Raw genomic sequence first — 15657 nt, forward strand, 5'->3', positions numbered from 1 at the left:
CTCTGGGCAGCTGGGGTTTTCCCCACCGCGGGGGGCGGGGGGAGGTGGTCACCGTGCACCTGAGAACCCGGGTCCCGGACACACCGCCCATCCTGGCCGCCGCTTCCCTCGAGCACAGCCGGCAGCCACCACAGCCACCTGGCCGCTCGGACTCAGTATCCCCGCGTACCGCTCCTTCCCGATCGCTCCAGCTTCCCGAAACAGCCGCTGAGGCTGAGCCGGGCTCGGGCCGGGGGTCCCCGGGCGCTCGAGCCCCGTCCCTCCTTACCTGCACAGCTCGGCGAAGGCCTGGAAATTCAGCTTCTTGATTTTCTTCTCGCTCAGCCAGTAGCCAACTCTTTTCCCTTTCAGAAAGGTCTGCATCTTCCTCCTCGGGCGGGGAGCTCGGGTCCGGAGGAAATCGCCCACAGGCCGAGTGTGGCGGCCCGGCGCGCGCCGCGAGCGTGCGGGCACCTCCTCCGGCGGCGGGGACGCGGAACGGGGCTCGGGGCGCGCAGTCCTGCCGGGAGGGGCGGGCCGGGGCGGGCGCCCGGGCGGAGGGAGCGGCGCTCAGCGCGGCGTGCCACTGGCTGCCGCCGCCGCCGCCCACGCCCCCGCCGCCCGCGGGGCTCGCCGGCGCGCCAGATCGCCAGCGCCGGGCCGGGGCCGCAGCGGGCTCCCGGAGCCCAGGGACCCCCCCCCCCGGGCCGCACGCCCCCCCGGCGGCCGCGGCGGCGCGGGCCCGGCCCCCACCCCCACCCCCCGCGTCCCTCGAGGCTCCTCCTCCCCGCTCTCCCGCCCGCGCCCGCGGGCCCCGACCCCGAGCCCCGGGCGGCGCTATCCGCTGCCGCGAGCCGGGCGCGTGCCCTTCCCGGCGCGCTCGGACCCCGGCGGGGCGCACGCGGCCGCCCGCGTTCCACCCCCCACCCCCACTCCCACCCCCCCCTCCGGCCCGGCCCGCCATCCTCACCCGCCTCCAACGCCGCCGCCGCCGCCGCCTCCTAGTTCTCGTCCCCGCGCGCAGCCCGTCCACCCGCCGAACCCGGCCCCGCCGCCGCCGCCGCCGCCGCCGCCGCGCTGACCCGGCCGGCCGGCCCGCTGGACCCCGCCGGGGCGGAGGAAGCGCCGCAGCTCCGGCCGCTAGGGGGCAGCGTCGCTCGCCGCCTCTTAAAGGCGCCGCGCTCTCCCGGCCTGGCTGTTTGCGGCGTATTTGCGTCCGGGCTCAGGCGGGTGAGCTTCGGGACGGAGGGCGCGGGACTGGGTGTAGGGCGGCCATTGCCCAGGGGTCGTTGCTTATTAAAGGAGCAACAGGCGTCATGCTGTGGGCGTTTTCTGCCTGGCCCCGTGGGAGTTTCTTAAATCAAAAGCACCTCTGTACCCCCAGCTGTGTTCAGCGCCCCCCCACCCTGAGTAATTCAGTAGAACTGCAGTTGCGGGGCGGGGGGGCGGATACGGACATTCAATGAGGTCATCTCATTGAGGAGACAGACCCCTGCCCAGGGCGGCGGAGGGGTGGGGGGGGAGGACTGCCTGGGGTGGTGACCTGAACACCCAGGGTCTTCTCAGACTTAGGATGCTGATTGCCTCCCCGGGTCCCGTTTAACTATGTGGGTACGGGGCGGGAGCTAGAAGCATGTAAGATGAAGCTGGAACACTTCCAGGAGACCCACTGCTTTCGGAGTTTAAGTCAGCGGTAGCCTCAGTGCCTTTAACCCTGCCTCGCCCGACCCCGCCCGGCCCCGCCCGGCCCCGCCCGGCCCTGCCCACGCCCTGTGAGGCAGGGGAGCCTCCAGCCTTTTTGGAGCCTTCAAAGAGCTCCGGGTTTGGGAGGAGAAGACATCTCAGGCTCAGGCAGGAAAAATGAATGAGGGGGGCGAGGCTCAAAGTTTCAGGGGGAGACATTTCAGCTGGCCCGGGAAAATAAGGAAGATTTTGGTAGGCCTGAGAAGGGAGAATAGCTAGAACCGAGGTAGAGAGAAAGAACCAAGTTGTTAGGAATGACACTCTCCTTGACCAAACTTGGGCTCATGCTTTTAAGGGCCTGCCTTCTTCCCCTAATTACAACCTCCCCCCCCCCTTCCTGCTGGTCTTCCAAGTTGCAACTAGGAGAGGCTAGTCTGCCCTGAGACTTGGGGAGTGATCACACGTGACCACTTCCTGCACCTCTGACCTCGATGCGCACTTACTGGGTGACCTTGCAGTCCCCTGAGCCTCTCTGGGCCTCCTGTGCTCCCTCTTAGCACAAGAGATAAGCCCTGCCTCAGGAGAGCCCTTGACACTTCGAAAGTGCAGTGACTGTGAGGTCTAAAACGTGTGACGTTGTGGGGCGTGGGGAGATGGAGACCGGGCCTGGGGGTCCTCGTTCAGCTCCCCTTAGCTTGGACCAGTCACTGTAGCCCTCCGAGCTTCAAGGTGGGGAAAGTCATGCTTGCCTTAAGACTCCAGTGAGGATGAGAACGGGGTGACGGGCTGGTCCTCAGCAGGCCTCCAGAAACCGTGCTTGCTAGTGACTCAGCCAAGGACTCTTAACTTGAGGCCCTGTTAAGAGCCCACCCCACCCCAGGACTTCCGGAACCCCTGCAGCCGCCAGACCTTGGGTACACAAGGCTTTTTACACACGTGGCTCTGTGATTTGCCCCAAAAGAGCCAGTAATGACTCCATCTTGCTTTCTTACTCATGAAGAAACGGGCCCAGAGAGGGAAGGGGATTCGCCAAGGTCACTGAGCAAGTAGATGGGAGAGTTGGGACCAACAACGCAGGGCCAAGGGGCTCCCCCCCTCACCTTGGCTCACCGTCCTTCTGGAAGTAGGAGGCCTGGGGAGTGATGGGTGAGAGGCAGACGGGTTCTGAGAAGTGGATCACTGCTGGAGTTATAGCCAAATCCCCCCCACGCACTGGTGGGACCAGGGATCCACCCACATTTCTCTGGACCCCTGGGCAGGTGCTGGCTTCAGTCCTCCTCTCCAGTAAGAATGGGATTTTTTCTGGTTTTTATCTCTGTGTTCAGTTCTTGGTCATCCCGTGGAAGGGTGGGATTCTGGCGCTAGAACCACCGTCCACAGTTGTCCCACTTGGACTAAAGGAGTGAACCATTTCTCCTATCCCACTGCAGCCCAATGGATCGGTCTTTGGATGTGAGTTGACCTCAGGGAGGGGCATGACCTTGGGGCAAATATTTCTCAATTTACTACTTCCTGCACCTCTTTGAGTAACCACAAAGCCTACCAACCCTTCCTTCCTTGTCTGTCCCCTGTAGTCCCCTCCAGACTGTTCTCCACTCTTCAGCCATAACAGGGTTCAGAAAGCAAATCCGCCGTACTTGGAATAAAGCCAAAAGTCCTTGACGAGACCACCACCTCCCAGCCTCATCTCCCACAGAACTCCCCTCACCCTGCCCCCACCATCTTAGCCTCTGGGATGCCCGCCTTCCCTAGGGTCCTTACATTCGGTCCATTTTCCTGGTGTGTTCTTCCCTTTTTGCTTATGAAGTCATCCACTGGCTCTCAGCCCCGGGGTCCCTTGCTGGCATCTCAACCGTCTAGTTTCCCTATACCTTCAATGACCAGGAAACTATCACACTTGTACTCTTACTTGACTCATGTTTGTCCCCTACTGTGAGCCCCTCGGCAGGAACTGTGTTTTCTGTCTTCTTACCACTCTGAGTTTCTGAACACAATAGACTGGCTGAGAATCTGGGTTCGGTGTGGCTTCAGAAGAAGTCAAATTTCTTCTACCAGCGGCCTGCGCAGAAGTGCTCATAAAAGTGATCAGTAGGGGCGCCTGGGTGGCTCAGTCGGTTAAGCGGCTGACTTCAGCTCAAGTCATGATCCCAGTCCTGGGATCGAACCCCGCATCGGGCTCCTCACTCGTCATCTGCTTCTCCCTCTGCCTCTCCCACGCTCCTGTACGCATTCTCTCTTTCTCTCTCCCTCTCAGATAAATAAAATCTTTTTTTAAAAAGTGATCGGATATGGGGCGCCTGGGTGGCTCAGTGGGTTAAAGCCTCTGCCTTAGGCTCAGGTCATGATCCCAAGGTGCTGGGATCGAGCCCCGCATCGGGCTCTCTGCTCAGCAGGGATCTTGCTTCCTCCTCTCTCTCTGCCTGCCTCTCTGCCTACTTGTGATCTGTCTGTCAAATAAATAAATGAAAATCTTAAAAAAAAAAGAATGTACAAAATAAGAAAGTAAAGCGTATAGTATATTACACAAGGGATGCGTGCTACGGGCAAACAGTAGGGCATGCTCACGGAGACAGGAAACCATGGACTGGGATCTTAATTGAGTGGAAGTCCCACTGGCAGGCAACATTTGAACAAAAATGTGACAAAGATGAGCGGCCAAGTGGTGCAGGTGTCTGGGGTAAGGGCTCTCAGGTGGAGAAACAGCAGATGCCCTCACATAGCCTCGGGCCTGGGTGTTAACAAGGGAGAGTAGGGAGGCCAGTCTGGCGGGAGCAAAATGAGCAAAAGTGGGGGTAAGAGGAAAACACAGGGAGAGAATGTCAGGCTCCCGGGACACCATGCACACCTTCCTCTCTGAACAAGACAGGATTTCTTGAAGGAAGGAGCACAGGACCTTGCTGGTTTCCCCAGGACGCTGCCGCCGTGGGCAGGAGAGACCCGGTGAGGCGGTAAGAACAATGGAGAGACACGGTGACGGTTCATTGCAGTACTCTAGCAGGAAAGGATGGTGGCTCAGCCCTGGGCCCTAGCAGGGGAGGATGGAAGACGTGGTCACTTTCCCCAATATCGCTCAAAGGAAGAATCCATGGGATTTGCTGGTAGTGGGGTATGGGGTTGAATGCTAGAGAGAAATCATGGATGTCTGAGGTTTGGGGCCTGATAGCTGGAAAAATGGATCTGCCCACAATTGAAATGGAAAAGGCGGCAAGAGGCAAGGGTTCAGGGATTATGTCACGAGTCCTGTTTTGAACAGTTTAGGTTGGAGACACGTGTCTGACATCTGAGGGACGTCAAGTAGACCAATTGATAAGGTTCCGGGGCATGACTCAAGCTAGAGATATAAAATCAGGAGTGGTCAGCACAGAGGTGGGACTGAAAACCGTGAGCCTGGGTGAGGTCAGGAAGGGTGTGAGTATAGGTAGAAAAAAGTTCAAGGCTGGGCCTCAGAGGTATGACAGTGTTCAGAGGTCAGGGAGGAACAGAGAAGGCAACAAAGGAGGTAAAGAGGAGGAAAACCAAGAGGGTCCTGGCCCTGGGAGCCATGTGAGAGAAGTGGTCCGGGAGGGAAGAGTGTCAGCTGATGGCACAGTGGGAAGACAGGTGGCCTTGGACCGGACAATGGGAGATCGTTGGTGGCCTTCAGACAGCTGAGTATGGAAGGCTCTCTCAGATATGTTAAGTCAAAAACAAAACAAGTGTAATTCGGTGTAGATGGGAGGCTGCCACCAAGTCAAAAAAGTAGGGGACCACACTTCCATATGTATGTTTGTGTGGATGGAAACTGTCTTGCTTCTGAAGGTGCACAAGAAACCATGAGCAGTGGTTGCCTTGGGGAGAGGAACTGGGAGAACAAGATCCCTGCAGTGAGAGGGGTCTCGTATTACCCTGTATATTTATTTGGCAATCAAAGTATCTTTCATCAAACATGTATTACATTCAATGAATAATGTATATTTGTTTGGCAATCAAAGTATTTTTCATCAAACATGTATTACTTTTTAAATGAATAATAGTGGGACACCTGGGTGGCTCAGTTGGTTGAGCAGCTGTCTTCGGCTCAGGTCATGTTCCCAGCATCCTGGGATCGAGTCCCACATCGGGCTCCTTGCTCGGCGGGGAGCCTGCTTCTCCCTCTGCCTGCCTTTCTGTCTGCCTGTGCTCGCTCTCTCTCCCTCTCTCTCTGACAAATAAATAAAATCTTTAAAAAAAAAAATAAATGAATAATAGTGACAGAAAGGAAAATCACATGACTATTATGAAATGAGAAAATATAAAAAGGGCTGGCACCCAGGAGATTTCCGGTAAATGTCCATTCCCTGTTGAAAATAAATGTCCTCCTGTGGGACATTGACCTTCACCACGCTGAAAATGAATCAGAATTGTCTTCAGTATGCATCTTTTTAAAATAACATTTTCTAGGGGCGCCTGGGTGGCTCAGTGGGTTAAACCCTCTGCCTTCGGCTCCGGTCGTGATTCCAGGGTCCTGGGATCAGGCCCTGCATCAGGCTCTCTGCTCAGCGGGGAGCCTGTTTCCCCCACCCTCTCTCTGTCTGCTTCTCTGGCTACTTGTGATCTGTCTGTCAAATAAATAAATAAAATCTTAAAAAAAAATAACATTTTCTAATAAAACCACATTAGCATTATGATGTTTTAACACATATAAAATATGGGGCGCGGGGTGGTTCAGTCGGTTAAGTGACTCTTCATTCTCAGCTCAGGTGTGGATTTCAAGATCGTGAGTTCAAGCCCCACATTGGGCTCTATGCGGGGTGGGAAGCCTACTTAAAAAAAAAAAAAAAGGAAAAGAATTAGAAAATAAAAATAAATTTAAAAAATTTAAAATTTTTAAAAGTAAATAAAACATAAAAACAATTCTTTTTTTTTTAGGATTTTATATATTTATTTGACACAGAAAGAGAGAGATCACAAGTAGACAGAGAGGGAGGGAGAAGCAGGCCCCCTGCTGAGCAGAGAGCCAGAGCCTAAGGCAGAGGCTTAACCCACTGAGCCACCCAGGCGCCCCCATGAAAATCAATTCTTTACTGTCATCTAAAACTTGATTCATATTTAAATGCCCCTAATTGCCTCTCAAAGTTTCCTTTACAACTGGTTTTTCTAAACCGAGACTTCACATTGCCATTGGCTGTCCTGTCTCCTGATCTCTTCTGACCTTGACCAGTTCACCTTGTGAAAGAGACTAGATTGATTGTCCGGCAGAAGGGCAACCTGCTGGATTTCTCTGCATCTTCCCTCATGGTGTCCTATTCTCTGTGAGAGGCACACTGTTGTGTATATATGTATATACAAACATACTGTTGTGTATATGAATTTCTCCCGGGGCCCCTGGGGCGGCTCGGTCAGTTAAGCGTCCACTTTCTGCTCAGGTCATGATCCCAGGGTCCTGGGATCAAGTTCTGCTTCGGGCTCCTTGCTCAGTGGGGCACAAGCTTCTCCCTCTCTCTCTTGCCGCCGCTCCCCCTGCTTGTGGTCTCTCTCTGTCAAATAAATAAATAAAAATCTTAAAAAAAAAAAAAGAGGGGCGCCTGGGTGGCTCAGTGGGTTGAGCCGCTGCCTTCGGCTCAGGTCATGATCTCAGGGTCCTGGGATCGAGTCCCGCATCGGGCTCTCTGCTCAGCAGGGAGCCTGCTTCCCTCTCTCTCTCTCTCTGCCTGCCTCTCTGTCTGCTTGTGATCTCTCTCTGTCAAATAAATAAATAAAATCTTTAAAAAATTAAAAAAAAAAAAAAAAGAATTTCCATCCTTACTGTCTTATTTCATCGGGTGAATAGGCCACAATTGTGTTGTCCATCTCCTTGCTGACACTTTTTTTGGAGGTGGGGGGTGCGTGCACACTCACACACACACACACACACACACACACACACACACGCAGGGTGGCGGTGAGGATAAGAGTATCTCAAGCAGACGCCACACCCAGCGCAGAGCCAGACACAGGGCTCGATCCCACCACCCTGAGATCAGGACCTGAGCCGAAATCAAGAGTCTGAGCCTTAACCAACAGCACCACCCAGGCGCCCCAGTGACATACCTCCTTTGATTTGAGCACCAACTGATAATTTTGCCTAAATCCACGATTTCCTCAGAGGTTGCAAAAAAAGTCGGCTGTCACCCCAGGAAAAGTGGGGTAGGAGAGACGGACAGTGGCCTTGCAGCTCTAGTGGGAGGGAGCAGACGCAAGGCAGGAGATGGGTGGCTGGGTGGCTGGGCGCCTGGGTGGCTCAGCTGGTTGAGCGACTGCCTTCAGCTCAGGTCATGATCCTGGAGTCCCAAGGTTGAGTCCTACATCGGTCTCCCAACTCAGTAGGGAGTCTGCTTCTCCCTCTGACCCTCTCCCCTCTCATGCTCTCTCTCTCTCTCAAATAAATGAATAAAATCTTAAAAAAGAAAAAGTGAGAGAGAAATGGTCATTGAGAGGAGACACAGGTGCTGAGTCCCTGCAGTGTGGTCTGCAGAGAGCTCCTTGGTACTTTGCAGGAAGGATTTCTGCAGCCGCCCTGTGAAGAGGGGAGCGTGGGTCTCCCTTTACAGCGAAAGAGCACCTGGAGGGCCAAATGCCCCGCTGAAGTCACACGGTTGGTGGCGGTGGCAGAGGGGGGCCTGAACCCCATGCTGGGCTTTTCCTGCTCCTCTCTGTTACTGTGGGAAGCCGCAAAGAGGGGTGAAGGGCGGGAACCTTCTTTTCAAGACCTCCGGAGGAAAGAAGGAAGGAAATACAGAAACAAGCCCGCGTAATCCCATTTCGAAATGCAGCTAACTGTGGCCACACGCCCTCTATCCAGGCCCACTAACCGAGGCAGAGGGAGAAGGGCAGCCAAGCAAAGCTGAGGGAAGCCGTGCTCCAAGGATGGCCAGGCCAGAGCCTCCTCGGCCTGTGCTAGCTCTCTGCCCATACCATTAGATTCAGGCCCAAAGCCACAGTGGTCCAAAAAAAAAAAAAAAAAAAGCAGTGACCAGGCCCATGCGTGGGGATTTGTCTCCATGAAAGCCCCCTTCTACGATATCTGTTCTCCTTCCAAGGCCTGGGAACTGTCCCTCTGCAAACCATCTGTCCCTTCTATGCCAGACATTTAGTGACATTCCTTTAGTCCTCTGTGGCACTTGGAAAACATAGCTATTGACTAACTATATTAAGAAATGCCATCCACAGGCCACCCTTGGCAGCCCCGTGAGCCCCAGTGACGTCCACTCTCTGGGGTCATGGGGAAAGAGGCCCCTGGTGGCCTCCCGAGTCCTAAATTGCTTTTCCTGGCACAGTCCCGCCCTCTGGACTCTGCCAGACAGAGAACTGCTTTACCAGAAACCTAAATTAAAAAAGAGAAAAAGGGGGGGAAAGACAGAGAGAGAGAGAAGGAAAAACAAGTTCATAGCCCACGTCCTCTACCGCTGGTGCTTTACCAGGACCCGCTCCGCTTGCGTCGAAAATCGGATTCCATCGAAAGCGCCGTGTTTCTCAACCACCACTTTGGAGCACACGTCACTTGCAGAAAGGGAAGCGGAGCCACACATGACACCAGAGCAACGTGCTTCTTCAACTTGTACGAGCACAGGAATCCGCCGGAATCTTCTCGAAGATCCAGCGGGCCTGGGGGTGGGGGGCTGGGACCCCGCTTTTCTAGCAAGTGCGGCTGCTGCCGCTGGTCCGTGGGTGACTTTGACCTGCAAGATACTGGCAGTTGTAACAGAACACGATCCCGTGCGTCCCTGGCTGCACGTTAGAATCACTGAAGAGCTTCCGAAAGCACATATCTCTGTCGGCGCCCCGCCCCAGACCGGTGGATCAGAATTCTTACCTGGTGGGAGAGTGGGAGTCAAAAAATAGACAAGAGCGGCCTCTTGCAGGCCCCAGGGATGGTAATGCGCAATGAGATGAAGACTGCCGTTCTTGAGATCGTCTGTTCCTGAGATCAACGTAAAGATATACCAGACAGGGGGGCGCCTGGGTGGCTCAGCGGGTTAAAGCTTCTGCCTTCGGCTCAGGTCACGATCCCAGGGTGCTGGGATGGAGCCACGCATGGGGCTCTCTGCTCAGCAGGGAGCCTGCTCCTTCCCCACCCTGCCTACTTGTGATCTCGTCTGTCAAATAAATAAGTAAAATCTTTTTTAAAAAGAGAGAGAAAGAAATACAAGAAATGGAACAGTCCGTCTGCCCACAGATATTTGAACGCAGGTGGGATGCAGGTAGGGATTGAGAACCAGTGCCCTGTCCCAGCACGTTGGGGGTGGGGGGAGAAATGAGTCATAAAATCATCATCATCATCATTTATAATCAGCTACCCAGTGTTCTTTATGGTTAAAAAAAAAAATAAGCGCACTTATCATGACGCACACTGAGTCATGTAGAGAATTGTTCAATCACTCCATCATACACTTGAAACCAACATATTAAACACTGTGTGTTAACTATACTGGAATTAAAATAAAAAAACATTTTTTAAAGACTTTATTTTTTTTTTTAAAGATTTTTATTTATTTATTTATTTGACAGAGAGAGATCACAAGCAGACGGAGAGGCAGGCAGAGAGAGAGAGAGAGGGAAGCAGGCTTCTTGCGGAGCAGAGAGCCCGATGTGGGACTCGATCCCAGGACCTGAGATCATGACCTGAGCCGAAGGCAGCAGCTTAACCCACTGAGCCACCCAGGGGCCCTTAAAGACTTTATTTATTGGAGAGAGAGGGAGAACGTGAGAGAGGGAGAACACAAGTGGGGTGAGGGGCGGAGGGAGAAGCAGACTCCCCACCGAGCAGGGACCCTGATGTGGGGCTTGATCCTGGGACTCCAGCATCGTGACCTGAGCTGAAGGCAGAGGCCTAACCCATTGAGCCACCAGGTGGCCCAAAACAAAAAATTTAATTAAAAACTATGGGTTTTTTTCTAATTTTAAACAGACAAAGTGCTGAAAAGAGAAGAAAAAAAAAAAGGAACTAGCCACCACACACGAATTTATCAGGCCCTGACTGCATACATGCAAAGGTCTCCTTCAGTCTCCTAAGGATCGTCTTGTAGGACCGTGGCTGCGGCCAAAGCCAAGTCCTCCCATCTGACACCTGACGACACCGAGGGGCTGAGAGGCTGAAGGACAAGGTCAGAGTAAGCGGCTGGAGAGGCTGGAACTGACCCCAGCATCCACACTACATACTGGCGACAGCAAGCTAGAACCCAGCCAAACCCTGCCTATCGCTGGTTTTGGTACAGACAAGCATCTAAGAATGGGTCTCCTAGTTTTATTTTTTTGGAAGATTTTATTTATTTATTTATTTGAGGGAAAGAGACAGTGAGCAGGGGGAGGGGCAGAGGGAGAGGATCCTAAGCAGACGCCACGCTCAGCACCGAGCCGGACACAGGGCTTGATCGCACGACCCTGAAAGGGTGACCTGGGCCGAAATCAAGAGTTGGCTGCTTAACTGACTGAGCCCCCAGGTGCCCCTGGTTCTCCCGTTTTTTAAATGGTTGCAGGACAAAAATTCAAAGAAGAAGAATTCATGACATGTGAAAACTACGCAAAATGAGGATTTCAGTGTCCCCTAAATCAGGTTTTCTTGGCACACAGCCGCCCATTCTTTTCTGTCTTGTCCACGGCCGTGGCTCCTGCCTTAATTCCAGAGCCAAGTCATTGCCACGGGCACCGGACAGCTTGCCGCGCTCAAAATGTTTGCATCTGGCCCTTGCCAGCAAAGGTTTGCTGACCCCTGCTCCAAATGGTCACGCTGCTTGTCAGTTCTCCACTTTTCCTTTTTTTACACTTAAATGACTCCTCTTTTTACCCTCAAACTCTGCTACATTGGACCCTGTAAAAAGTTGCGTTTATAGAGTCGTTGAACAATAAATCAGCCGGTTGCTTGTCCACGATTTCTGGTGGATTGACGTAAGTCCGAGAATGAACGTGAACATGCTGACGGGCGAGGCGAAAGAAAGCCTCACCACCTTTCTCGTGTCTGTCTATGGGGCACCGGTAGCCCTCTGGAGGCTACATGGGACCAGGCATGAAGAAAGCAAGCCGCTGACTAAGAGAAATAAAATGGCAAAGGAAAGTGGGCAACGAACTCCAAGCGTGTGTGGGATAGAGGAAGCATTCATTTAGCAAACACAACACACTCTCCGGGGAGTCAGAGCAAAGAGACACAGCCTTTGGCCTCAGGAAGCTACGTGGGGAGCTCTATGGGCAAAGGAGGAGAGGCTATCCTGGAAGGCATCCTGAGGAGGTGAGTGTAGCATGGGTAATTAGCAGGTGCTACATAAAAACACTGGGCGGAACACCCCCCAGGGTAGGCTTTCTGTGTTTCTCAACGCCAGATTCCAGCTGCTCTGCTGCAGGCCTGGACCTGGTACCTAAGAGGCATTTATTAAATATTCCCTTGAGTTTAGTGGAAAGCGGGGAGAGTAGGTAAGACAGACAGTGTAGGCCTCTGTGCGATGACCTCGGGTAGATTCTGGATTCCATATGGCTACCTGGGAAAAAAAAAGGAGGATTGGAGAAGACTTTCCAGTTTGGTTTTGTTTGTTGAGAGTAAAATCTAATACACACTCAGTAGAGGATTTTTGGAAAAAAGAGACTGTGGGAGCAAAAACTAACAGTCACAGTTAGCATGGATTTCCCTTCCAGCATCTTCTCTAGAAACAGGTAACAAGTTTTGTGTGTGTGTGTGTGTGTGTGTGTGTGTGTGTGTGTGTGTGTGTGTTTTTAATGGTTTGTCCCACGTTCTCCCCATTCATTAAGCATGCTCTTTGTTGGGGAATGTCCGGGTGGTGCGGTCAGTTAAGCCTCAGACTCTTGGTTTCGGCTCAGGTCCTGATCTCAGGGTCATGAGATTGAGCCCCACCTCGGCTCTGCGATGAGTGTGGATCCTGCTTGAGTTTCTCTCGCCCCCCTTCCCCTGCTCACGCTTGCTCTCTCTCTCTCTCTCTCTATCAGATAAATGAGTAAGTAAATCTTCAAAAAACCAAAGCAAGCAAGCAAACAAAAAACAACCTTCTTTGTTGGAACAGCCTTAATAATCATTAGTTTTAATGACCCACCATTCTGCCTGGACTGCAGATGGGACTCGAGAGCTTCCCCCGGTTTTCAGTCTTACTGTGAGAGCTAAGCAAGCAGCCCGTGGAAGTACGCACAGCCGCCGACCTGCTAGCAATGTTAGAGATCGTGCTGGGCGTCTCCATCCCTAAACCTCCCTTACGGTGCTGTCCTTGGAAATGACTCCTCAGCAGGGGAATAACGGGTCAGCCTCCTTCAGCATCGAGGGGTCAGAGGATTTCCAAAGGCTGATGCTGACTTGGGCTTCCCGGGAAGCTTTTAAAATGGTGATTCCTGCTCAGAGCGGCCATTTCAGGGTCTATTTTTTCTAGTGCAAATGGGGCCGCGTCTTCATATGTAAATGAACCATGTGCAGAAGCCCTGAATTACCAGGGAGGTCCTTCCCTGACAAGTGTTTTAAAGACTCTGGTTCACCCCTGCTTGCTTACTGTATTTATTTACATGCAGCCCCCAAGTTTACCAGACTGAACAAATTAAAATACGGGAAGCCCAGTTACATTTGAATCCCCAATACAAAGTGAATAATTTTTTTTTAGTATAAGTATGTCCCAAATAGGTTATGGGATATACTTATACTTCTATTTTATTTATTTATGTATGAATGTATGCAGGTATGTATGTATGCATGTGTGTGTGTATGTAGGCCCAACACCCAGCATGAAGCTCAATGTGGGACCTGAACTCATGACCCTGAGATCAAGACCTGAGCTGAAATCAAGAGTCAGATGCTGGAGTGCCTGGGTGGCTCAGACGGTTATAGGTCTGCCTTTGGCTCAGGTTGTGATCCCAGGGTTTTGGAATCAAGCCCCACGTCGGGCTCCCTGTTTAGTTGGGGGTCTGCTTCTCCCTCTTCCTCTGCCTCTGTCTCTCTCTCTCTCAAATAAATAAATAGAATCTTAAAAAAAAGAGAGAGAGATACTTACCTAACTGAGCCACCAAGGCATCCGAGGATAAACTTACACTTTTTCCAAATTTGGTTTTTGTAGGAGATTCCAATTTTCCTGGGCCTCCTGCAGTTTATCTAGCAACCCTACCCTAAAGACCCCCATGCAATCTTTGAAGGCCCCTCAGTGTGAACGTGACCTTTATCTGCCACCTGGGGTTAGCCCCTCCTCTGCTCCTGGGAGTGGGACGATCTGAGTGGACTGGATTCCAAGGGCAGGGTCCCTGATGTTATATTCGGGAAGCTGGGCAAGCAAGGCCTAGAAGAGCTGGTTTGTTTGTTTTGTTGGGTAAAGATTTTGCCGGCTTACATTAGTGGGTAAAGATTTGTTTTCTTTTGGGAGAGCCAGAAATATCCAGGCGGCGCTGGGCCCAGAGGGCTTGAGGAAAGAGGGTCAGAGAGGCTTCTCTCCTGTCATCCCTGAGGAAGATCCCCTCAGGGATGTTCAAGGCCCCTCAGGACATTTCCTGCTGGAGGCTCTCTGGAGCGTCTCCTCACCCAGAAGCTCCCCTCCCCCAGAGCAGCCCATTTCTGCGTCCACACCCTGACTTCCAGAAAGCACTTCTGTCTCTCATGTCCAACTTCCAGCTCCCTTGCTGGACTCAATCGCTTTTATCTTCTAACGTAAGACTAGGAACACTCCAGGAGCCTCCTCTCTGCCTTGTGCAGTGTGAACCTTGGCCTTTCTCCCGGACTCTGACCGTCGGTCAGGAGCACCAGGTGTCCTTGGGACTCGGGGAAACCCGGCCCAGCTCCACTGCCCTCTGGGCCACCCTTCAGAGAGAAGCCCGCCAGCCCACCCGAGGCCCGCCTTCCCTCTGGTCTATCTCCATGCGAGAAGGGCTCCGTTGCCTCCTGCGGGTGCTGCCTCCTGAGCCAGTTCCAGGCCCCCCTGGGCCCCGCTGGGTTCCCCTGACTGCCTCAAGGTAGAGTCGAATGTCCTTTTCTTGAGGTAGACAGCAACACGGCTGTGGATGTGGCTGCAGGTCAGATAAGGAGGCTGAGGCCAAGGAACCTGCCCAAAGTCACATGGCAACTTGGTGGCAAGACAACACTTGGAACCCAGGTCTCTGGGTCCTGAGCCGGACTTTTTACTCTGTGCCGCCCAGAGCATTTCAAGAGGAGAGGATAGCTCGGTGGCTCCCCGTGTGGGCAGGGCATGTCTGGCACTCAAAGCCCAGGCCTCACCCTTGGATAGGTGAGGGGCATTGAGAACACTGGTCAGCCTCTCTACTGAGTCTCAGTTTCCCCATCTGTAAAATGGGGAGAACTCTAGCACCTCACTCAAGGGATTTCCCAGAAGATCAAAAAAGATATAATCCTTATCTTACCCAATGCGGGGCATGTGATTAGTATCTAGTGAATATCACTGACTGTTGTTCTTATGCTTAAAATCTGATTTGCGCCAAGAAAGGGATGGTCGTGGTCACTCTTAAAAATCTCAATGTTGGGGCGCCTGGGTGGCTCAGTGGGTTAAGTGACTGCCCCTTGGTTGTGGCTCAGGTCATGATCTCAGACTGGTGAGACTAATCCCCCTCTCCCTGTCCCCCCCCAACTCTCCCCAAGCTCCAGGCTCAGCAGGGAGTCTGCTTCAGACTGTCTCACCCTCCACCCCTCCCCCACCCCCTCTCTCTTAATTAATTAATTAATTAATTAAAATCTTTCAAAACAAAACCAAAAATCTCAATGTTGTACGAAGTGGGGGGCTGAATGTAAGTCAACTTTGGCTTGCAAATCTTGTATCCTCCTTAAGCTGATCCTGAGCACACAGCAGGCAGAGGTCTAGGGACCGAAATTAGGGTGATCCTGGAGAGGACTCCTAGATTCCCTACTTTCCCGAGTGCTCGCGGGCGCCAGGCGCTGTCCGGGCCTCGGCTGTGCATCAGTGCTTGAAGCAAAGCCCTGCCTTCCTGCAGCTCACATTCTAGTATTGAAAACAGACACTACACAGACCAAAAATAAAAAAAAATAAATAATAATAATAATAATGTAGCGTACAAGAT

At 52.7% G+C, this 15657-nt stretch overlaps 1 protein-coding gene across 3 annotated transcripts in view; it reads right to left on the reverse strand.

Annotated features, from left to right (window-relative positions):
* ITPK1 (inositol-tetrakisphosphate 1-kinase) overlaps positions 1–1049 on the reverse strand; it is a 168130-nt gene extending 167081 nt beyond the window's left edge. Inside the window, exons 1-2 of one of the 3 annotated variants that reach the window (XM_047736801.1) lie at positions 1038–1049; positions 269–500 (exon numbers count right to left, since the gene is read on the reverse strand). In XM_047736801.1, coding sequence (XP_047592757.1) covers positions 269–363 — 95 coding nt within the window. In that variant the 5' untranslated portion in view covers positions 364–500; positions 1038–1049. Of the gene's footprint in view, positions 1–268; positions 501–1021 lie in introns of all 3 variants that reach the window. The other 2 variants (XM_047736800.1, XM_047736799.1) reach the window with 2 other exon arrangements.
* Between the last annotated feature and the right edge of the window lie 14608 nt (positions 1050–15657).

This window comes from Lutra lutra, chromosome 7, assembly GCF_902655055.1.
Source record: "Lutra lutra chromosome 7, mLutLut1.2, whole genome shotgun sequence".
In the NCBI taxonomy this organism is placed as follows: Eukaryota; Metazoa; Chordata; class Mammalia; order Carnivora; family Mustelidae; genus Lutra; species Lutra lutra.